Genomic DNA, 24,571 nt, shown 5'->3' on the forward strand with positions numbered 1-24,571 from the left:
GCTTACGCTTTCCGGGCGGCGCGCGACGCGCTCGCTCCGCCCCGCGAGCCCCGCCCCCTGGCCCCCTCTCCCCCCTCTCTGGAGAGCCAGCGTGTACGAATCGGGGCGTGAGGCGTCAGGGACGCGCGGGCACCTCATCCTTCCCACCTTCCTACACTGTTGCTACTTTTCGGTGTGAGACATTCCAGCTTCTCTTCCCCTTCCGTGAGTCCCTCTTTCTCTCTCTCCAGAGACCCCGCTCGCCCCACAGGCGGCCGCCGCAGCTCTCGCGCCGCCAGCGCGCAGTACGCGTGCGCGCGCGGCCGCGCGGCCGTCGGATCCCCGCGCTTCCCCCCCTCCCCCGCCCCTCCCGCTCCTCTATAACTTGGTTGGCGTGCAGGAGGCGCCGCCGGAGTCGGAGGGCGGGGAGCTCGGAGGAGGGAGCTCGAGAGTTGTGGAGACTAGTGACTGGGAGAAGTCGCAGCCTGCTTTGGTCGGCTCCTTCCCGCTCCCCGTCTTTCTCTCTTACACACCTACTCCGCCTCCCGCCCCAGCCCGCGACCTCGCTCCTTCTCTCGCCCGGGGGCCCCTGCCGGTCGCTCTCCGGGTTTCGGCGCGGCGGGGGCGCCCACGGGGTGCCCTCGCCCTCCGGGTGCGTGTGGACGGGAGGCGGGCGGGATGTGGCGCCTGGTGCCCCCGAAGCTGGGCCGCCTGTCCCGCTCGCTGAAGCTGGCGGCGCTGGGCAGCCTGTTGGTGCTGATGGTGCTGCACTCGCCGTCGCTGCTCGCCTCCTGGCAGCGCAACGAGCTGGCCGACCGGCGCTTCCTGCAGCTCAATAAGTGCCCGGCGTGCTTCGGCACGAGCTGGTGCCGCCGCTTCCTCAACGGACAGGTGGTGTTCGAGGCGTGGGGCCGCTTGCGCCTGCTGGACTTCCTCAACGTGAAGAACGTCTACTTCGCGCAGTACGGCGAGCCCCGCGAGGGCGGCCGCCGCCGAGTGGTGCTCAAGCGCCTCGGCTCGCAGCGCGAGCTGGCGCAGCTCGACCAGAGCATCTGCAAACGGGCCACCGGCCGACCTCGCTGCGACCTGCTCCAGGCCATGCCCCGCACCGAGTTCGCGCGCCTTAACGGCGACGTGCGGCTGCTCACGCCCGAGGCGGTGGAGGGCTGGTCGGACCTGGTGCACTGCCCCTCGCAGCGCCTGCTCGATCGCCTGGTGCGCCGCTATGCCGAGACCAAGGACTCGGGCAGCTTCCTGCTGCGCAACCTCAAGGACTCGGAGCGCATGCAACTGCTGCTGACCCTGGCCTTCAACCCCGAGCCGCTGGTGCTACAGGTAGGCGCGGAGCCCGGGAGGGGGGCGTCCTGCCGGGAAGGGCCGCGCGAGGTAACCGGAGTCGGAGAAGTGGCTCCGCCGGCGCTCGTTGCCCCGTTTGGACCCGGCCCAGCTGGGCCAGCCTGCGGGCGTGGGAAGGGGGCGGCACTGGGGGACCCTTGGGCGCTGTGTCGGATTGTGGAGGGCGACCCGGCTGGTGGAGAGTCTGTTCTTGGCACCTAGATACGGGCGCATCTCGGATTTGACTGCGGATCCTTTAACACCAGAGGGAGCGCGTCTTGTACGTTTCCAAAATGTCTCTCCAGTGAGTTTCCTTGGGCTCTTTTCCCTGCCTTTCTGCTTTTATCCACCGGGGTTTGCACTTCGACAGCGCGGTCTGTTCACGAGCCCTTGGACCTTTCTTAGTTCTTAAGTGTTTCTGTACCGCGTTTGCTGTCCCCTTTGGTGCTCTTCGTGCCTGGCCTAACTTCGGCCCCAAAGTCTTTGTTGTATTCTTTAGCTCCCTTACCTGGCGGATCATTGGGGCAGCTAATTTGGGGACAAGCTGGGGAATTGAGACTGTGGTCAGGTTAATCCATTGAGCCGTGCTTTGAGTAGGATTAGGAAGAGGAAAAAGTAAGGAAGGCATCGTTGGACTTGGGGCTGGGAGGATTTGAGGCCAACACGGACATTTTCATCCTGATTCTGTGACCTGCTGTATTCATCTAGTAATCTGGCTGCAGGAAGATGAAATATTAGGCCAGGGTGAGAAAAAGGGGAAGGAGATTCTTATCTCTCTCGTCTAGTTGATTTATTGGCTCTCTCGTGACTTTATTTTGAAAACAAACACACCTTTTAGGGGAGTAGGTTGGCATCTTTTTAGTGGTGACCGCAAAAAAAGAAAACCCAAAAAAACTGTTGACCTTTGGAGTAGTTACTGAGTTTCTGCACATTCCCACCCGACTTTAGCGTGGTGTCCTGGGGTAGTGGTTACAACTGTGCGCTTGTGACCCTTCCTGTAATTGCAGGAAAGTTACCTTGCTCCTTTGCCATACCAGTTTTGCTGTTTATCAAATACAGGGGCGGGGGGGGGGGGGGCTTAAAATTAATAACTAACTTTGGTATACTTCATGCTCTTTCTGTGCTGCTGAGAATGTTACTAGTGGGGGGGGTGTGGTTGTACTGGATTCTTGGTGGGTTTTTTTTTTTTAATCTGAAGTGCATGAATAGGAATGTACGGTATTCATTTACATTGCTTTCTTTTCTCAAGTTCTCCGCTGCCCAACTTAGCTGCCCAATTTAGCTAAGAGCAACCAGCTTCCTTTGATTAATTCAGCCAGATAATTTTAACACGAAATAAATACTTGGCCTCAAAACTTTAGTGTGGGTCTTAGTAAATTTTAAGCTGTCACAGGATGTATCTAACGGGTTACATTTAAAGTACAGATTGTGTATTAAACACTGCTCTCTTTAACAGTGAATGGTGTATAAAATTGGTTAAACTTCTCTCTCAGAAATTATTTTATTAAGTAGTTTCAATAAAGCTAGTCAGCCTCTAAAGCTTAAGTCCGTATTTGTGATATACATTTGACTTGAAACTTTTTTTTCCATTTAAACTATCTTTTATCTTTGAGAAATAAATGTTTATATTAGGAAGGTTGGTCCCTGTAGAAAGCTTTAGCAGTGTATTTGCAGATAATCTGTCAAATTCTCTGGGACCCAAAAATTTAGTAAGGAGCTATCTGAGTAGTAGTACACATTTTCTGTGCTTGTAATAGTGGGTGCCTATTGAAAGGTTTTTATCAGGTAATTCTGAGTATTGGTATATTAGAAACAACAACTAGGACTAATATTTTAAGAAGATTATATATCCAGTTCTTTATAAAGATATCTTGGCATTTGATTTGCACTAAGGAAAATCTGTTTTATTTGGGAAGCTTTTATATTAAATTTTTGAAGTTTGAAGTTGTCTTGACATTTTCAATTTACTTTCTAGTTGAGATAGGCACATGTGCTTGTACCTTCTTTTCTGATTAACTCTTCCCTCAGACTTTCTGTTTTCATCTTTAGTGATAAACAACTTTTTAAAAAAAAAATCAGTTATATTCTTGTAATTTAAACTTAGTGACACCATTGTTCTGAGTGGGTGATAGATGGGTTATAGGATAAGAGTTTGTTTTTAGTATGTGAGGAAATAGATGTTAACATGGTTAATTTTGGCTTTTGTATATTGCATTTGATATTTAGGCAGCTAGTAAGTGCTGTGTGAAATATAAATTCGGGGTCTTTAATACCAGTCAGTCATATTCGTATGTTTAATTTTTTACCTGATGAACAAGCAAGTTGAATAAGATTTATTTTTAAATAAATTTTCACAGAGCTGCTACTTTCTTTATAAAACCACTTCATCTGTGGGAAAAATTAGTTAAGTATGAACAATGCAATTGAGGTTTGATGGTGGAGTAAAACCACTAAAGTGAAAGGAATCTTAAAATTCTGTGATCAGGTACAAAGATTGTTACTAAGTCAAATCATATTGTTTGTTATTTCTGCTAACTAGACAAATGAGTACAAGTTTAGTATTTATGTGGGTTTCTGTAAAACTAATAGCCCAAATGGTAGTATGCGGTATTAATGATAGAAAACCTCACTCAAATTTGGGTATTTTTGCATTTTGGTTCATGTACCTTAAAAAATATTTTTAAAGATCCAAGCATGTATTTTACAGCTTAAAGAGGAACTCAACATTTTTTTTTTTTTCCAGGAGAGGGAGCTACTTCTTGAATTTTTGGACAGTTGGTGACAAATTAGATTTTTCTTATATTGTCCAAAAATTACCTTGGGGGGGTGGAAAAAGTCTTTTGAACTGACTTCATCAAACTATTCTTAACAAAAGTTCCAGTGTGGTAAACATGCTTCCAAAATAAATATTTAAAAATCTCCTTTGATAGGTACTAAAGAAAGAACTGAAAATGTATATAAATTTTGCCCATTAAACTTGCATCTTCTGATTTTAAGAAACAATAACAAATTAAATTTTCTATTACGCCTTGAAAGAAGACATGGAAGGTACTAAGTGTCTGTGTCTACCTTATCTATCTATGTAAGGCTATATAGATTTGTAATTTGTAGACTTAGCCATTATGAAATGGTATGAAAGTACAACTCTCTTCCCATCGTTGAATAGTTTTACTAGCTTACAGCAGCTTATCTAGTTCAAAGGAAAGTTGTTTGGCTGTAGAATTATCTTCTAAAAATTATAAACATCAAGAAACAAGATAATGCTAGAACCTTTATCTTCTACACTCATACTGTTTTTCTTCACAGTTTTACTTCACCAAGAAGTATGTTTTAATTATAAGTATGCCATAATCCTATGAAGAAAACTGAAGAGAGGAACTTTGTTGATTTTTTATTGTGTAATAGTATTCTTGGAATATTGGAAAATCAAGGTGAAGTGTTTTGACAAGATATCAAGGTTATTGGTAAATTTTCTACCAATATTTATAGTTACCTCTTCTTGAATTTATAGAAGTTGTGACTGTTTTAGAGAAAAGTACTGTCTGGATTTCCTGAAGCCCAATCCATCTCTGACTTGATGACCTAGAGATAATGATGATGGTCTTATTTATAGAAACAGAGAAAGCTCTTGTTTGTTTAAGATGGAGAAATTGGGAATTTGTCTGACTACATTTGTAGAACTTTGTCTTAAATTCTCTGAATCACAATTTTAATAGGAGTTCCTTAATTTTTTGCAGTACTTAACTGTCATTTATGCTATAGATTTTTAGCTTTTATTTCAATTTTTGTAAATGACATAGTACATGCAAAATGCATTATATAGTGCCAAATCCCTATTAAGCACTCAGTAAGTGTTAGAAGTTAAATAAGGTAAAAGTAACTTTAACTATCTACTGGTTAATCAGCTGTTTTGAAGCTTGTTTGGAATATGGATCACCTTAAAATAGTTACGATTCAGACTGTGAGCCATACCTTTAGTTGCATTGATGTAGTCCATCCCTATATCACATGATGAATTTTTACAGAAAATGTTGAGTGAATGTTGTTTTGTCCTTAAAGATACTTCCTAAAGGAGAAGATATCTTTAAGGTGCACGGCCCAAGATACGGTTTTTGAAGTAAACAAAAGATTGTGGCCATTTAGCTGTCTTACTTTGGACAAGTTGACAAACTTTTTTATGGGACTTATCTATAAAATGAGACTATTGGATTGGGTCCTTTCCTTTTTAACCCCAATATCCTTTGAGTCTCAAATCCTTGATTTGAGAAATTATTTTTTTCTACTTCTGAGTTTGACTTTAGCTGGTGGGTTTAAACTTCTAAAAGGGGCTTGGGGGTTTTGGTGCTTGGTCCCTGCTAGAAGGTATGGGAAGGAGGCCAGGATAGATAACCCATTTTCAAGCTTGTCTTCCTCCCAAATTTTTACACACACTAAATCAGATTAAAACAAAACGAAAAAAACAAGAGATTGCCTTTAAAGGAAAGAAATATGGAGCTCAGTGTGGCCAAGTATCTTGTGGGGCAATAGCATTTTGAAAGAATGTTCCAGACTTTGTCTCAGGAGTTTCTTTGCAAGCAACAGCTTAGGGAGCCACCTACTTCTCTCCCACTGGATGCTACTGTGATAACTGCATTCCCAGATTTTCAGAGATGGTTCTGAGTAGGTAGTTCTAAGTAAAGCACTTTTTATCTAATTCATAACCTTAAATCTAGAGGTTTTGGTGTTTTTCTTTTTCTTTTTTTTTAAATCAGAGGTTTTATCGACACTTAAATGTGCTTCATGAAAAAAAAAACACAAATAATTCTGTGTACCTCACTCACAGCCAGAGACTTTTATTTTGGAAAGATTATAGAAACAGGCAATCATCCTTAGGATAGCACCACTTCCAGATCAGTGGAGCAAAATAATTTTGCCCCACTGGCCTGTTTTCTGGATTTATTCATGTCTTCTCACCATTATTAATTCTGAGCTCCCTTCTGTACTTTGTCTAATCTACAAACTATTTTCCTTTGTATTTCCACCACATAGATCAGTACATATTCCTCACATGTTGGTAGGGAATAGAAGGCTTACTTTTTGGGGATTTGCTTTCTAGACATGGGTAGTTGGTTTCTCAGGATCATCAGACTGGTTTTTATTTTCTGTTTTTCTGGTGTATGGTTTCTGGCCTACTTCCTGTATTTCAGTCATTGCTGTTAACCTCACAGAATAGCTGACATTTTTTTCTGTCTTCACTTTTCATTCATTATGCATATATTGAACTAATATGACCTTAGAATACAGGCCCTGCATTTTCTCTACACGTACAATGAACTTTAGTAAATAATTTTAAATTACTAGTGTAAGATGTGGATAGTTATTCATCCTGGTCATAGACCCTGAAAGGTTTTAAATTATGTAATCAAACCTTTAATCCAATTTGTATGTCTTTATTAAAATAGATTCTTGATAGGAAGTTATCTGAAATACCTGGAAGCTGTTTGAACTTGTAGCCCTGGATTTAGAATCAGAAGAATTGGACTTTATTTGTTCATTTGGTAAATAGTCTGTTATAAGGCAATTGGATTCAAAGGATCTGTCTAGGCAGCAAGTAGTGTACTGGGCAGGAGGTAGGTATATAAATGAATAATTACAATCAATATAGCATAATAAGCTCTATAAAAAAAAAAAGTACCTGCACTATGTCAAATGACTCATTTAGGGAAAGACATGAGTGTATCTTTATAGGTGTGGATACCAGGGAAGATTTTATAGGCGAATTGAGTTCTGAAGGATAAATAGGATTTTGCCCATGGATGGGGCCTGGGGGGACAGGCAGAGTGGTGGGGGCGGTATTGAGATAGCATTCTATGCTAACTCAAAGTTGTTGAATGGTCACTTAATGTTTTAGAGCCTTAGTTTCTTAATAGGAATTATAATAGTTACCTATAACAAGATTGTTTTAAAGAATAAAGGAGATAGGGTTATTCGGATAATATACACAAAATGTCTTTAATTGTAGTTTTTTTTTTTTTTTTTACAGTATGTTAGTACTTTGCAAATCAACTTATTTCATTTTTAGATAGTTGTAGTTGAAGAGTTCTTTAGTACATTATGTTGACATCTATCTTAGAAATATATACATTTTACTCTTCCTATGACAGACCTTCAAATGTTAACTTATTTACATATATACACACCATAAATACCTATGTAGTTGCTGCTGCAGGCAGTAGGTTTTTTGAATAGTAATTAAAAGGAAGGTTAGGGATTTGTCCCATATGAAGTACTTTGTAGAAAGAATATTGTAGGAAATAGAGTTTAGATAAAGATTCAGTAATACAAAGCAAATAATTCAATATTTCTCTAAGTTATTATAGTTCAGTAATTCTAATTAGTACAGTAACAAGTGATAATTTAAAAAAAGGGTTAGGTCTGGTCTAATTTCTTAGACTGAGACACAATCTTAAAAGGTCATCTGAGGTAGGTATGAAGCTTCAGGGTCGTCTTCGTATTTTGCCTTTCTAGTGCACATTTGGAGTTTTAACTGAAGTGAAAAGATCTGGCAAGAATTGTGTGGCATTGTTCAGTAGTTCCAGGAACTGATCTATATACTCTTAGGATACAGTGAAGATGGCAAGCCAGGACACAGTTTGTGCAGCCTTTGTGTTCTGGGACACTAGGTGTCGGCGGCAAACAAAAAACAAGATAATTTCAGACTTTACATACTATAAAAATAACAAAGCAGACTCCTGTGATGGACTGGGGATGGGCTACTCTTAATTGGATGGTTAGGAAGAGTCGCATTTTAGCTGAGGTGTAAATGATGAAAGATATGGCCAATGGTGCAAAGATCTGAGGGCAGAGTGTTTTTGGACAAGAGATTTGGCAAATCCAGAGGAGTCGGGAGCATGGGAGTAGGGAAGCCTGATAGAATATAAGATCATACAGGTGGACAAGGATCATATCCTATACAGCTTTGTAACCATGCTTAATGAGTTTCAGATTTTTTTTTTTTTTTCTTCAGGACAGTGTCAAACAGTAGAAGTGTTTTTAGTAGGGCTTGATTTGGGAGAATGGACTTTAAGGAGTAAAAGAGAAATCTGAAAAGCTTTTGCACAAGATTGTGGGAGAGAATGGTAGTTTGGATTAAGATGGTTGCGATAAAGGTTATAAAAAGCGGACAGAGCCAATATATTTTGGAAAAATAGTTGACAGGACTTGCTGATGGGCAAAGGTATGATGGAAAGGGAAAAATAAAGAATATCTCCTGAGGTTTTGATCTGAGCAACTACTAAATAATTCCTTATTATGATGTGGAAGCCAGAAAAGGAATGGCTTTGGGGTAGGGGAACCAAGAGTTTTGTTTTGTCTATAGTGAATTTAAGGCAACAAAAGGAATACAGATCTAAAACCAGGCATCAGGTTTAACAAAGAGAGATACTGTGCTACTTAGAGGATAGTTTGGTCTTTTTCGGAAGGGTGATGTTAATTCAGTTTATGTTTTAAAGGAACCAGGGGAGTAAGTTAGTACTTACTATTCTACTTGTCAGACTTTAAAGAAATTAAGTCTTGAGTAAAGAAAGCAAGGTAGCATTCTTGGGTTATTGGGTCCAAAGAAGCTTTTATATCCTTTTTCTTTCTTTGAAATTTTGTCTTACTGGAAGCAAATGTTTGAGGATGGTGTTTGTAGATATGTATTTCAAATGTGGATCACACTTGGCTGATGTGACTGTAGGTAAGAAAGCATCAGTTGAGACAAGTAAATTTATGCATATTTAAAACTTGTGGCCAAGTGATTTTTTTGGGGGGGGGGTCATTTCTTAAACTATTATAAAAGATTATTAATTTCTATTAAACTTATGTAGATTTTTTGTTGATGCATTTTGACATTAGTTTCCAATTTTAGAAACAGCTATTGGACATGATATTCAGTGAAATATCATAACCTTGCTATTTTCAAGGCATTGCTTAATAGTGTTGGAATTTTAGGTGGGTGGAAAATGGCATTCAGAAAATCATTTAATGAACTAAATGGAACATATCCTGTAACTTGGAAATCTTGAGATTATTAAGATTCTACAATATTTACAATGGATTTTGGCCACTATTTAGCAATATAAATTAAGAAGCTAAAGTCTTAAGAGAAATTTTAGCAAAAATTAGGTAACCATTAAATCATCCCAGTAATTTTACTATATTCCCCCTCCAGACAGTTCACAAAACTGTGAACACATTAGTCTGTCACCAGTACAGTTGACTAATCTCTGTGAACAGCTGTTATAACATGCGTTACTACAATAGGATTTTGTTCATATTTGGGCTTTTAAAAATAATTTGAAACTTAAATTGAACTTTTAAGCATTTTCTGTTCTTTTGATAACATTAACTTTGGATAAGTATTCTCAAGTTTAAATTAGTGTGTGCTCAGAAATGCCAGTTCTGTAGAAAACCTATAACCAGATTTTAGATTGTATGTTTTGATTATTAATAGTTTTTTTTTTTTAAGTCAGCTTTTTATTTAGGAATTTCCTCCTTTAAAAAATAAGTGTTGTAATACATCTTTTTAGGTGAGCTACAAAGTTATGTTCCTTTTAATGGAATGTTGTGAAGTAGTAAATGACTATAAAATATTTTATTTCTTGTATTAAAGGAAGTATGATCTTTTTTTTTTTAAGATTTATTTATTTTAAAGAGAGAGAAAGAGCACGTGAGAGGGCAGGAGTGAGCATGGGGTGGGAAGGGAGAGGGGGAGAGAGAGTCCTAAGCAGACTCTGAGCTGAGCGGGAAGCCTAACATGGGGCTCGGGCTCGATCTTAAAACCCTAAGATCACAACCTGAGCCAAAAGCAAGAATTGGACACTTAATCCACTGTGCCACCCAGGCGTCCCAGTCTTTTAAATTTAGTATACAAACCCTATTTTTGGTGATGTAAGGAGGAAAAAAAAAAAGAATAGGTCACAAGTTCTAGAGTTGACCTTACTTTAATCTATCAGTTTTATTTGTACATTGTATGTCTTTTTAAAATGACATGTTGTGACATAATAGAATAAAATGACCTTGTTAATCTGGTAGGTCAGTGGTTATTGATCAAAGGGTATTATGATATTGTAAAAGCTTTTGTTGTTTTTTTTCTTTAAAGAATAACATATATCACAGGATATTTGTTAATTCCAGTATGTACAATGTTTCTGGATGTTAAGGCTTTTTTTTTTTTTTTTTTTTTTTGGTTGTTTTGTTTTTTTTTCAAAGCATGTAGACCATGTTGAGTTTGTGTTTTATTCTGTAAGTCCAAGCATGATCTGGTCCCTACGTCCCTTTACAGACTCTATTACCTCAAGCCATTTCCTCCTCATTCATTTTTGTGAAGCTACTTTGGCCTTTTCTTTAATACTGAGAAGACTGTTTCTAACTCTACTATGGCCTGGAACATTTTTACTGCTCCCTCCCCAGTCTGTCTAATATTACACTCATCTTTTTGATCTCAGCCTAAATCGCACTTCCTTAGAGAGGCTGCCATTTACCACACAATCTCTCTTTCTCAGCATACTCTACTTCATAATTTGTAACAAATTATGTAATTTATAATTTATGTCTATTTAATAATCATTCTCCCAACTCAGGTTAAAAAAACTTCCTGAGAATAGGGACTGTTTTATTTACAACTGTTTACTTAGCATTTCAGGATGGTGTTAGGCTAGATCTAGAATTTTTAATACAAAATTTGTATTCTCTTCATTCCACAGTGACTCTCTCACTCTCTAACTCCAGCTGCTTACAGTAGTCAGTGAAATGTGGGTTAACCTACAAGTTTCTTATCTGCAATTCCAAATTTAAAAACCTGTAGAAAATAGGGTTTGTCAAATTAAAAAAAAATATGAAAACACAAGATTTATGTGCTTTATTCCACTTAGGATGTATAAGCTTGCATTATTTTCACAGCATACTATGTCCCAGATTCTCCGTAATATGAGATTGCAATATATGCAAAACTTGGAAGCTTCTGAAACAGGAAGATATTGGATTGAGGGGTTTTACTAGCCAGACTTTACCTCTTTATCTGTGTGACTTTAGGCAGATCACTTAAACTGTGCTAGTTAGATTGCACTAGATTTACAACTCATGTACTTCCAACTCTAGAATTCTTAGATTTCACATCCCTGTTATAAATCACATAAACTATCATGTTGGTTGGTTTTGATCAGTAAATAGGCGATAGATTACTTCAGCACTTAGGATTTTGTGGTGCTTAACTATTATAAATGAAAAGCAAATTACAATGCTGAGTTTATGTGTATACATGTTATCAAGTTTTAATTTTTTTTTGTATTAGTGCTTGTGGATGCCCTATACATTTTTCATAACATTAAGCCTTCCCAAGGTTTGGTTGCTAATTTATATATTCCACTGTAAATTAGAAACTACTAGAGGAAGTGATGATGCTTTTCTAATTTGGTGGTTCTTGACTATATTTGGAAGATGTTCATTATTTGTAGATGACTTTCAGTAAGTGATACGAAAATAAGCATAACTTGATGAATATCTGGACTTCTTATTTAGTGGATTTAAATAGGAAGTAAAAAATGTTTTGGTAAGCAATTGTTTATAAAGTAGTATAAATCTGCAAAGTACATTTCATACTCTTTCCTTTGGTTCTTGGATTGTCTTGATGAATATATATGGTGGTACAAATATTATTCCAGTTTCACAGAGAAAAAGACTAAAGCTCTTAGAAGTTTTCGCTTTGCCATAGTCACAGCTCACGAGATGCAGAGTGATTTGAAGTCCATTATTTACTAGTTTATTGTCTTTTAAATATACAAATTTTATAAAATGTTACATACCATAAAAAATATATCTAAATTTTCTAATCTTTAATATCGAGTGTATACATTTTATGTCACCTTCATCTCATTTTCTCTTAAAATGGAAGATGACCTTAGTGATTTTGTTTACTTATTTCTGAAACTTTGACTTTAAGGTACTGTCAATGCCTGTAATATTATTATTAGTATTATTTGAGTTTTATGGTATCCAAGAGGTAGCTTGCAGTTTTCTGTTACCAAAAAAAAGAGAAAGAGATAAAGAGACATAGTGATTTATTTTAGGTTTCATATTCAAAATACTTTTTATTTTGTAAATTAACTGAAGGCATTTAATATTTTTTAAAATCTTTTTTTTTTTTTTTAAAGATTTTATTTATTTGACAGAGAGAGACACAGCGAGAGAGGGAACACAAGCAGGGGGAGTGGGAAAGGGAGAAGCAGGCTCCCCGCAGAGCAGGGAGCCCGATGCGGGACTCAATCCCAGGACTCTGGGATCATGACCTGAGCCGAAGGCAGTCGCTTAACCAACTGAGCCACCCAGGCGCCCCAATATTTTTTAAAATCTTATCAGTTAACCCTGACTTAAATTTCCACTTTTAATTTTTACATTGGTAGGAATAGTCATAGAAGTTTTCTTTGGGTGCTCACCAATTTAATTTTTTTTTAAAAAAATACAGTAATTGAAAGGAAATACATACTTTTATAACTGTTTTGTACCTTTGTACAATTTTAAACTAATAATTTAGTTTTAAAATTTGACTGGTTATACTTCGATGTATATTCAACCTGATGTAAAGCCCTTAACAAATAACAAATGGAGTGCCTCTGGTCAAGTTAGAATTTAAACCATTCCACCTTTAAAGACTCCATCCTGGGCGCCTGGGTGGCTCAGTTGGTTGACCAACTGCCTTCGGCTCAGGTCATGATCCTGGAGTCCCTGGATCGAGTCCCGAATCCGGCTCCCTGCTCGGCAGGGAGTCTACTTCTCCCTCTGACCCTCCCCCCTCTCATGTGCTCTCTCTCATTCTCTCTCTCTCAAATAAATAAAATCTTTAAAAAAAATAAAATAAAATAAAGACTCCATCCTTCAAATGAAAAGTATTTGTACATATTTTTTCAATTGTAAATAACTCATTAAAATATACACATTTTATGTCCAGTTACTTTAAACTATGTGCCTGTTGTTCTAGGCAATTTGAAAATCTGATCTTAAGATTTGTTTTAAAATAGGGGCGCCTGGGTAGCTCAGTCGGTTAAGCGGCTGCCTTCGGCTCAGGTCATGATCCCAGGGTCCTGGGATCGAGCCCCACATCGGGCTCCCTGCTCGGCAGGAAGCCTGCTTCTCCCTCTCCCACTCCCCCTGCTTGTGTTCCCTCTCTCGCTGTGTCTCTCTCTGTCAAATAAATAAATAAAATCTTTAAAAAAAAAAAAAGATTTGTCTTAAAATAGAAACTGTGAATCTCAGCAATAAACTTCTTATCCTAGCTACTGTAGGGTTTTTTGTTTTTGTTTTTGTTTTTTTGTTTTTTGTTTGTTTGTTTGTTTTTGCCCTCTTGGAGTTTGGTAATCAGAAAGTAAGAGTTGTGTTTCTCATTGCTTGATATATTTAGCAAATCCACGCTGTAACATCTTAAAATTTTGTCTTTCAAACTCTGCTTGACCATGATAATTTGGTTCTAAGCCAGAATTGTTTTAAATAAAAATTATGTTTTGGCTTCCTATGGGCATTTTCTTTGTGCTATAGTGTGTTCAATAGAATTGTTTTCTCATTAATGAAATCTATTTTGATTATACTATGAAAAATTCCTGTCATCTGAGCTAGTGGTGTGGATTCATTTATTAAAGTTCTTCCAAAAGATTAGGTAGCAAGCTATATGAAAGAATTGTAGTGCTCTTCTTAAAATGAGGCATAACAGGATTTCAGTTAACATTGTCAGAAATCACTGTATGAATATAAAATTGCTCAGTGTGACATTTGTTCATATATTTTATCCTCTTCTATGAGGGACTTGGGTAATGAAGGGTATATTTGACTGTCATTTGCCAGTTGGAAAGGCTCCAAAAAACAAGGAGGCATTTGTACATGTGCAGATGTTGGCAGGGTTCCCTTTTCTCCTGTTGTCAAAGACCGGTTTATTTTCACAAAGATATATTTGTATCTGTCCTACAGTATTACATGTGAATAATATACCAATAATGTATGGAGGAATTTTTTGTTTTACTTTTTGTGGGACAAAACTATATAATCTCATATATTACCAATTTTTAATGCTTTTCCTTTTTTTCATTTAATGTCATAGACTTTATACATGAATACTTCTGGGAAACAGTTAAATCTTTTGTAATTATTTGTGTAAATTTTGAAGGTTAGGTATTTTAAAATTGGGAGAAAAAGTTGAAAATAAGATGGTTAGCAAACATTTTTTTGCAGTTCACATTGGACATGAGCAGTCTCACTTTTCCCAGTACCCAAAAGAAATAAAAAATTCTCAGGTATAAGATGAAAAATGTGCTTCCGTCCTCCTTCTTGCTAAAGAATCAGATGTTGCCTTTGAATTAAAATTGAATCAATTCATTTACTATATTTAAAGATTCATACTATTATATCTAAATTTTTAATTTACATAATTAGTGTTTTATCACAAAACTGTAGATATTAAAATTTAAAAGAAAGTTACACGTAAAAAGAAACAATTACAGTTTCTGTGCATTAATAGTTATAGTTGAAAGGAAGCACAAATGAAAATAGGTGATTATGGATCAAGTTTAGTTCTAAGAACATTTTGTTTTAAAGTTGATAAACATATTAATATTAAGGATATTACTGATTTTTTTCAATTTTATGGAAGTTCAGGGTAAACTTAATATTTCTTATTTTCATAAGCAGTCCAAGAAAAAGAGCCTCATCTCTAGCTCTTTAAATGTGTGTAGATTGGGGTGCCTGGGTGGCTCAGTGGGTTAGGCATTTGCCTTTGGCGCAGGTCATGATCCCAGGGTTCTGGGATCGAGCCCTGCATTGGGCTCTCCACTCAGTGGCAAGTCTGCTTTTCCCTCTCCCTCTGTGATCTCTCTTTCGCCCTCTCTCAAATAAAATCTTTAAAAAAATGTATGTAGATTGTTCAATTTTAGCAATAGAAGTAATCTGTATTTATATTCTGCAGTGTTTTGCTCTGTTTCCCCTACAGTGTTTATGTGAATATCATTTTATAATTTCCCCCCCATTTTAAGGAAAAGTGCTAGGCTTCCTCTATACTTCCTCTAGTCATGTTATCTTCCAAGAAGTTGTTTAAAACATTACTTCCCATCCTTTTGCACCACAATGCTCATTTTCGCACTGGAAAGTATCTTAGATAAAGCCTGACATTTAAGTTTAAAGTGACTTGTTTATCAACGCAAAAGACTTTTATTTTAGGATGTTAATTTTCCCAGTGGTTATAAAATCCATTAGGAAACCTTGCTAAGATTAGGAGAATAAATAATTTTAAGGTTGAGCTAAAGGTGAACAGAAATACAGTGGCAGTAGAAAGGAAACAAGACTGACTTGGGACCAGAGGTACTTGGAGTGCAGGTTGCATCAATAGGATATCAGATTGCTCTTTACTAACCTTTGGGTGTAGGTTAAGAAACACTTCTATAAATCCCTCTCTAAATTGTACCCCCACCTGCTTGTGGACTAGGTAGCGTCTCTATTAAATGCTCTCTTAGGACCCACACCACTTCCTAGTAACTAACATTTATACACAAAATTATTTGCTTAGTATCTGTCTCCTCTTCTAAAATTTTTATTTTAGAGACTGTTTAGTTCACTCTTAATTGCCAGCAAGTACAGTGCATGGTGCCTGGTAAATACTTGCTGGCTAATAGGCCTGCAGTGCTGTTCATTCAAAAGAAAAGATGGTTGACTGTACTTACACCAAGTCAAAAAGATACAGGAAAATGTAAATACTTCCAGATTTGGTAATAAGGAAGGTGCCTTATGTTTGTTGATCAGTTTGGTTCTGAAATTTATGAGCAAGACTTACTCTGTTTTAGCTTTATAATGTAAAGTTACATATTTAAATTTTTTTTCAGGTCCATAGTAATGGTATGAATTAGGAAGGAAATCACATTTATCTCTCTCCAACTCCTGAATATAACAAGAAATCCAAGTAATGCATGCCTAGTAATAATCTCTGCTGAGAGGATCTGCGGGTAGACCTAGAATATTTTAATCAGAATCTCTTATGATATTAAGATAATTCTTTTGTAGAGTTTTCCGTCTGATGAAGGTTGGCCATTTGCAAAATATCTTGGAGCTTGTGGAAGAATGGTGGCTGTAAGTTATGTTGGAGAAGAACTGTGGAGTTACTTTAATGCACCATGGGAGAAACGAGTTGACCTCGCTTGGCAATTAATGGAAATAGCAGAGCAGCTTACAAACAATGACTTTGAATTTGCACTCTACCTCCTGGACGTCAGTTTTGACAATTTTGCAGTTGGTCCTAGAGATGGGAAGGTAATCATTGTGGATGCTGAAAATGTTTTGGTTGCTGACAAAAGGTTAATTAGACAAAGTAAGTATATAACTTACATTTGCTTCTTAGACACATTTTTTTAATGTCAAAGTTTGCATTTATATGAAACAAACCTTTAATTTCCTTCTTAGATGGAAGCCTTGCCTCTTTGTTTTATTTGACCAGTATCAGTAAACGCAAGCCAGTTTATTATACTTGTACTCTTAATCACAGTTCTCCATATTTAGTAAAATATCCTTTGGATTCAAATGGACACAGATATACTGTGTGTGTGGTGTGTGTGTGTGTGTGTGTACACATGTCTTTTTCTTACAGTCTGCTACATTCTGTGGTTTAGGAATGTAATGTAGAATTAAGTTTTTATGTAGTTACAGCCTATCAGAGAAGCTGTTCTGCTCTCATGGAGGTCTTATTTTTCTGTGGGATCACTTATAGTGATGTTCTGTGTTCCGTTGTTCTTTGGGGTCCCTATGGTGATTTTCATTTTCTTTTAACCATTTAGATCATTTCTAGTCCTGCAGATCCCTAACTTTGATTTGACATTATTACATTTTATCCAAAATTTTGCTCTCCATTTATTTGTGTTCAAAACACTGTCTGAAGTGTTTTGAAAATTAAATGCCACAGGAATTTTAAAATGTCAGGGACAAAGCCTGTAACTCTATAACTAATCTACTTAATAAAAGAAACTGAGAAGTGGTTGTTCTATGGTGACGGTCTCATATTTTTAATCCCCTCTTCTCCTGTCATATGAAGATCTTTTGATGAACTCAGACCAAAAATGTGTGGCACCTGAGGAATGCAGTGAAAGTAACAGTAATTTATTAGGTTGACACTTAGGTTTTGCATGATCTTATCTGATCCTTGATTTTTCCCAGTACTTGTTCTGATTCCATACTCACCAAACTACTTTTTTATTTCTTGACTTGCCACGTAGATCCTCCCACAGGGAATAGACACCCTGCTCGAGTGCACTCCACTTACTTCTTCCTACGTTTGTGAATGTTGCAGCAGCTTACACCATCCTTTTCTTTTTTAAAGTGTACAGTTCAGTGGTTTTTAGTATACTCACAAAGTTGTGCAACTTGCCTAAACTTTTAAAATTTCTTGTAATTTTTTTATGCAGACATTCTTGGAATTCATGTCACAGTTTTATACCAACTAATTCCTAACCTTGGATGAATAACCACCACACAAGTATATTCATACAGTGAGCATTGCCCCAGTGATACTTTAGCTGTGACCAGTTCTTTTCAAATGTCCCATGGTAGGGTTGTTTAAATATCTACTTTGCAAAACACCATATTTATTTATTCACACTCTTTTCTGAACTCTTCCTAGTAAATGATCTTTATTTTCTCCTTCACAGGGAAACTGAGGTTTTGCTGTGGCAACTCCCTTAGTGTCCTTCCCTTTATTATCTAAATTAGTAAAAACAATACACATTCATCTTTCTATTTCAGACAGAGTAGATCCTTCTCTGAGAACTTGTTGCATTAGTTATCTTCAACTTACCCACTCCCTCCTTAGAATCCAGTTTCTCTTCCCTCCCCATAAACAAGCATGTCTAAGACTTTTTCTGCTTTCCCATGCTTTTCAGCTGTTGTTAGAAGTATTGCTTACTCTGCTTTTTTCTACTCCCTCAGCCTCCATTCATTCCTCCACCCATTAGAACCTGACTGAGATTTCTGCATTACCATTAGCAACCACCTAATTGCAAAATTTATGAAGTGACTGATCAGTAACAACTTCCTGAAATTCTTCTATCCTTTGGTTTCCTCTATTCACGTAGTTTCTTTCTTAAAACATAAATTTGATCTTATCACTTCCTTGCTTAAAGTTTTTAATGAGTTCCCATTGTTCTTTAAGTAAAATTCAAACTCTTGTTTACATAATATCAATACCACAAAAACAAGCAATCTTATTAAAAATGAGCAGAGAACCTGAAGAAACATTTATCCAAAGAAGACATACAGATGGCCAACAGGCACATGAAAAGATGTTCAACATCACTAATCATCAGGGAAATGCAGATCAAAACCAGAGGTAATACTTCACACTAGTCAGAATGGCTAGTATCAAAAAGACAAGTAACAAGTGTTGCCAAGGATGTGGAGAAAAGGGTACCATCATGCACTGTTGGTGGGAATGTGAATTGGTGCAGCCACTGTGGAAAATAGTATGGAGGTTGCTCAAAAAATTAAAACTACCATATGATCTAGTAATTCCACTATTGGGTATAAAAACAAAACCATTAATTTGAAAAGATATATGCACTCCTATGTTTGCTGTAGCATTGTTTACAATAGCCAAGATATGGAGGCAACACAAAGTGAATGGATAAAAGAGGAAGTGGTGTGTATATGTACGTGTATATATTTAATATACATATATACAATGGAAGTTTAGCCATAAAAAAGGATGAGATCTTGCCATTTGCAACAACATGGATGGACCTAGAAGGCATTATGCTAAATAAACAACATGGATGGACCTAGAAGGCATTATGCTAGAGTTACAGGCTTTGTCCCTGACATTTTAAAATTCCTAAATGAAAAAGTCAGGAAGAAAAAGACAAATACCATGATTTCACTTATGTGGAATATAAAAAAAACAAAGGAAGAAGCAAACAAAAGCTAGACTCTAAAATACAGAGAACAAATTGATGGGTTGCCAGAGGGGAGATGGGCAAAATAGATAAAGGGGATTAAGAGATTTAAATTTACAGTTATTAAATAATTTGGAAAGATGAAAAGTATAGCATGGGGAGTATAGTCAATAATGTAATAATGTATGGTGACAGTTGGTGACCACATATCATGGTGAGCATTGAATAATGTATAGAATTGTCAAATCAATATGTTGTGTATCTGAAACTATCATAGTGTATGTTAATTCTACTTCAATTTAAAAAAAAGCTTTGGTGAACCAATTTTTTAAAATTTTGTAACATATTTTTTTGTTTGTTTGTTTGTTTTAAGATTTTATTTATTTATTTGACAGAGAGAGACACAGCGAGAGAGGGAACACAAGCAGGGGGAGTGGGAGAGGGAGAAAAGCAGGCTTCCCGTTGAGCAGGGAGCCCAATGCAGGGCTCGATCCCAGGACCCTGGGATCATGACCTGAGCCGAAGGCAGACGTTTAACAACTGAGCCACCCAGGCGCCCCAGTTTTTGTAACATATTTGAATGTGAATGTTTCAAGCAAGAGTAGACTGAGTAATGTTCTCTGTGTACAAAAGAAACATTAAAGAGAAAGAAAGGGAAAAAACCTTAATCAGGGCCCAGTCTGCTTCAATTTTAATATCCCTCTGTCTACTACCCTTGATGCTTCAACTACAGTGGCCTTTTGTTTCTTGAATGAACCTTTTTGCTTCTGGGCTTGTCCATATGCTTTTTCTTCTGCCTAAAATGCCTCATCTGTCTTCCATACACAGCTAGCTACTTGTCCTTTGAACGTTAGCTTAAATGTTATACTTGACCACTATATCTAATGCTAGGGAAGGTTGTTTCTTTCATAAACCTTTCTACTGTTAAAAATGTTTGTTTCCTTTGTAGCATTTTCCACTATTTATGATAATGTTTATTTATTTAATGTCTATTTCGCGTACTTGATAGTAAGCCAGTGAGGGCAGGAACCATCTATTACTTATTTTGTTTACCAGTATATACCCTTGCCTGTCCTAGAGTAGGCATTCAAATAATTATTTGCTGAATGAATGAGCTTTTTTAACTAACCACTCCTGCCAACCCCTTAAGTTCCAAGGTTCCATCCTGTCTTTGTTTCTTGCCTTTGCTTTCAACATGCTTTCCAATATAATTCAGCTCTTCTCTTGGTTCCATCAAGCACTTGTATATTGATGTGTTCTAAATATGTGTACCGTACCTCTGACGTCAAAGTCCTAAGTTTCAAGTGTGTTTCTAGTTGCATGTGATATGCCCACCTGAATATCTTGTAGTTACTTTATATTTACTCTATATTTATGTATGAAATGTTAACAGTATTATGTAAATAATATCTACCTTGTCATCCAATTAGAACCTTAAACTTTACTCAAAACTAAACTCCTATGTTTCTACATTTTGGCTTTTTTTTCTGGACCATTATTTACTGTCGTCATCTCAGTCCCTCCAGTCTTCAGTCCCGTTATCTTTCTATAAAACAAGTCATGTTTATGACCACACAAGGTTCAACCTACTTCTCTAGTGTCATTTGTACCTTCTCCCCAGGTAGCTGTCTCACACTTTAGCCTCCATGAACTTACTGGCTCCTGAATCAGCTGGAACAAGCCCTTGAGTCCATGCCTTTGCACATACTTATACTGGGCCTAGCGTACTGTTTTCCCACATTTCTTTTCACTTCACACTTGCTTATTACTTAAGACCTAAATCAGAAATTGTATGCAGCTTTCTACAGCCCCAGGAAGAAGTACTGCTTCCTCTGTACTCTTGTAGCATTGAGTCTTCTGTATGGCACTTTCTCTGTATGTTGGAAAGTTTCAATCTAGACTGAACCCTTGAGTAGTTAGAGACCTTGTCTGATCTCTCGGCCTGGCATTGGTGAACTCCCACTTTATATATAAATTAATAAATTTCAATGTTTAAAATTATAATACAGTTTTAGGAACCAGTACTACTGTGTTAATTAGCAAATTGTTATATTTTGGGAAGGAATGAGAACTCTTTTAAAATGTATTTTTCTCTTTCTGCTTTCCCCCTTTTTACAGATAAACCTGAAAATTGGGATGTATGGTATGAAAGCAAATTTGATGACTGTGATAAGGAGGCTTGCTTATCATTTTCAAAAGAAATTCTTTGTGCTCGTGCGACTGTGGACCACAATTACTATGCTGTTTGTCAGAACCTCTTATCCAGACATGCCACCTGGCGTGGCACTTCTGGAGGACTTCTTCATGACCCACCAAGTGAAATTGCCAAAGACGGCCGACTAGAGGCCTTGCTGGATGAGTGTGCCAACCCAAAGAAGCGCTATGGCAGATTCCAGGCTGCAAAAGAACTGCGTGAATACCTAGCACAATTAAGTAACAATGTGAGGTAGTCTATGGTGAATTTTTCTTTTCTCCATTTAAATAGCACTGGCTAAAACTAAACCACCAAAAACTATGTGGAAAAATGAAATTTGGAAGTAATACATTCAGAAGATAACTTGCACTGATAAATCTATGTTAACATCAAAATAAGACATTACTTCAAAAATCTTGTGATGCTTCTGCAAATAAGTTTGTTCTTACACTTTGGAGACTTGAGCTATCATCATTGACTGCTTTGCTCCCCCGAATGCCTGAGTGAATTAATGAATATTGTGAAGCTATTGGAAATGAGTCTGATAGTTACATTGGCTTGTGTATCAAAGGGTACTTGGTATTTGACTTAGTTTCCATTACTATCATGATTTTGTGAATCTCTTGCATTTACTTTGAATGTCAAGTTAGATTGGCCTGTTTTATAGGCCATTTTTTCCTTCTGATGTATAGGTGTTTTTTTCCACTCATTTTTATGTTTTTTTTTTTAATTAAATTTTACACATTCAGGTTATTCTAGGTGTTTATTTAAATTTGGACTAGTTTTTGTTCAATGCTATGCGGTACACATTTACTGTTAGGGCAAGGTTCCCATGTTTACTGTATTTTCAGAGAGCTGAATATTTTATCATGTAAATACTTTTCTCCCCACTTTCTGTGGTTTCACCATTGCATGAAATCATTCAAAGTTATTTAACAGTTACATCCCTCTATGCCTATAATTATAAGTGTACACTAAACACAAAATTTGGCATATGTTGCAGAATGTCATCTTGTCCTTTTAAAGGCTTTAAGAAGAGTATACAAGGATTCTACACCTTTATGTTAATGTTGATTGAGAAAAAAAAAAACAACACAGTATTTTTTAAATGCTAACTAGTCCAAGATAGTAATGCATATGCCAAAGAAATGTTAGATCTAGTGTCATGGTTAGATTTTAAAATTGGTCACCTACGTATTCTTATTACCACACTTCCGGTACTCTAACTCTGTCATTATTACGTTCAGATCTTCCTGGTTATTTTATATTGCAAAGGTAAGCTGCTTCCAGGCATATGTGACTTAAAGATATCCTACCTTATATTCTTTGGTAGTTTTGGAGAAATTACCATGGTGTAGTCATCATTTGAGTTTAATTGGGTCTCATAACTTTTTATTTATTGATGGACTAGTAATTTTTATTGAAAAGCATAGTTTAGCCAGTCTGCCCAACTTGGTCTTCATTACCCCATTGTCAAGCATCAAAACATCAAATTTAAGTATGTGGATAAAAATTAACAAATGTGTGAAATTTGTGGGCTATTTTTAAAAGTTACAATATATAAATTGACTATCGCTAACATAGGTGATACTTCTTTTTTTTAATTACCGCTTTAGCATACGGCAAAGTTTGGTGTAGTGCGCAGTATTTAGTTCTAGACTGACCTTATTCTAAATCAGAAAGTGATTAAAATATGCACAACCAAAGCCAGGTTTTTCTTTTCTTTTTCTTTCATTCAGCAACTATTTATTGAGCATCAACTCTGTGCCAGGCACATTACTAGCTGCTATACACTGTCTAAACGTGACATATGGTTAAGTAACTTTACAATGATTATCAAATACTTTAATGTAGGTATTAAGTTGAGATAGCATTGAGTTAGGATGGTACATTCATGTTATTTTACTGTTGTGATAGAAATTCTACTTGTACCATCTATAACTGGGTTGCTACAAAAAAGCATGATGAAATCAATAATGTTAACCCCAGTATAAAAACTGGGAGGAGAATGGTAAGGTCTCTCCATTATAAAATAGATTGCATTATGTTAATTTTTATACATCCATGTATTACAGATATCAACTAGCCCTCAAAGAAACATTTAAGTGCTAGAAATTTTATTAAGCTGACTTTTTACAACTTCAGAAAACTTTTGAGGGTAGTAGGTAAAATTATTTGTCAAACATTCACCACTTAGAACTTCAAATTAAATACACATTTTCAAAACAGCACCTTTTATATTTGATAAGTGTTCATTACAAACTTTAGAATGCCAGTCACAGAGGGTTGTCTTTATGTGGCTTAGCAAACATCTATCTTACTTTGGAAAAGTGATTGTTACTGCAGACCAGGAAGTGAGAAAACACTGCCAGCAGTGATTGCTACTGGAGGTAGTTGTTACAACTACCATTTCCCCCGTGAGATTATGTGGAATTTCTTTTATCTTTGGAAAAAGTTGAGAAGATAGTAAAAGAATTAGGAATTTTAAATTACAGGGAAAAATATGTATGTGAAAAGCAATAAATATTTTGTTCACTTTGCTATCAAGATATTCACTATCAGATATTTATTATACAGCAGCAATTTATATTTTTAATCATTGCCCATTAATAGACACAGTAAAATATTTTTGAATCAGACATTTGGGGTTTGTATGTGCATTAAAATTGTCTTTTGTACTGTAAGTTACTGTTTAATTTGAATATTTTATCAGAACTGTCTCCCTGTGCCTTTATAATATAAAGTTGTTTCTACAACTTTTAATGATCTTAATAAAGAATACTTTAAGAATCACACTTTTCAGACTGTCTCTTAACTTCAAATATCTAAAATTTTTTGAATGGAAAGTGAGGTTGTGTAGATAAGTTATTTTTTTTTCCTCTGGCATGTATTTTGATACCATTTTCAGAAACTATCTGGTTGGTTGTGTGCTAGATTTAAAGTTTGTGTGTTTTCTTTTGTTTTTTTGGGGGGGTTTTTTTTTGGTAGGAAAGTTTTTTCTATAGTAGATAACTTGTACTGCTGATATGGGAGTTTTAAAAAAATTACGGAATTTTTCAAATGTATACAAGAGCATAGTATGATGAACAATAGTTAACTATGGTTATACTAACTTCAGAACTTAGCAACATGTGCC

General features: G+C 36.8%; 1 protein-coding gene across 1 annotated transcript; it reads left to right on the plus strand.

Annotated features, from left to right (window-relative positions):
- The first annotated feature begins 379 nt into the window (after positions 1-379).
- Positions 380-24,230, plus strand: DIPK2A (divergent protein kinase domain 2A). Its single transcript, XM_034996355.1, has 3 exons — positions 380-1,314; positions 16,369-16,672; positions 21,360-24,230. The coding sequence occupies exons 1-3, from the start codon at positions 658-660 to the stop codon at positions 21,689-21,691; spliced, it is 1,293 nt and encodes a 430-aa protein (XP_034852246.1). The 5' UTR covers positions 380-657; the 3' UTR covers positions 21,692-24,230.
- The last annotated feature ends 341 nt before the right edge of the window (positions 24,231-24,571 follow it).

This window comes from Mirounga leonina, unplaced genomic scaffold, assembly GCF_011800145.1.
Source record: "Mirounga leonina isolate KUSES-001 unplaced genomic scaffold, KU_Mleo_1.0 Mir_115, whole genome shotgun sequence".
Lineage (NCBI taxonomy): Eukaryota > Metazoa > Chordata > Mammalia > Carnivora > Phocidae > Mirounga > Mirounga leonina.

Excerpts from the sequence above, each read along its gene's own strand:
- DIPK2A (XM_034996355.1), top strand. The coding sequence starts at position 658 with ATGTGGCGCCTGGTGCCCCCGAAGCTGGGCCGCCTGTCCCGCTCGCTG. Across the intron at positions 1,315-16,368 it reads CCGAGCCGCTGGTGCTACAG|AGTTTTCCGTCTGATGAAGG; the intron begins GTAGGCGCGGAG and ends ATTCTTTTGTAG. Across the intron at positions 16,673-21,359 it reads CAAAAGGTTAATTAGACAAA|ATAAACCTGAAAATTGGGAT; the intron begins GTAAGTATATAA and ends CCCTTTTTACAG.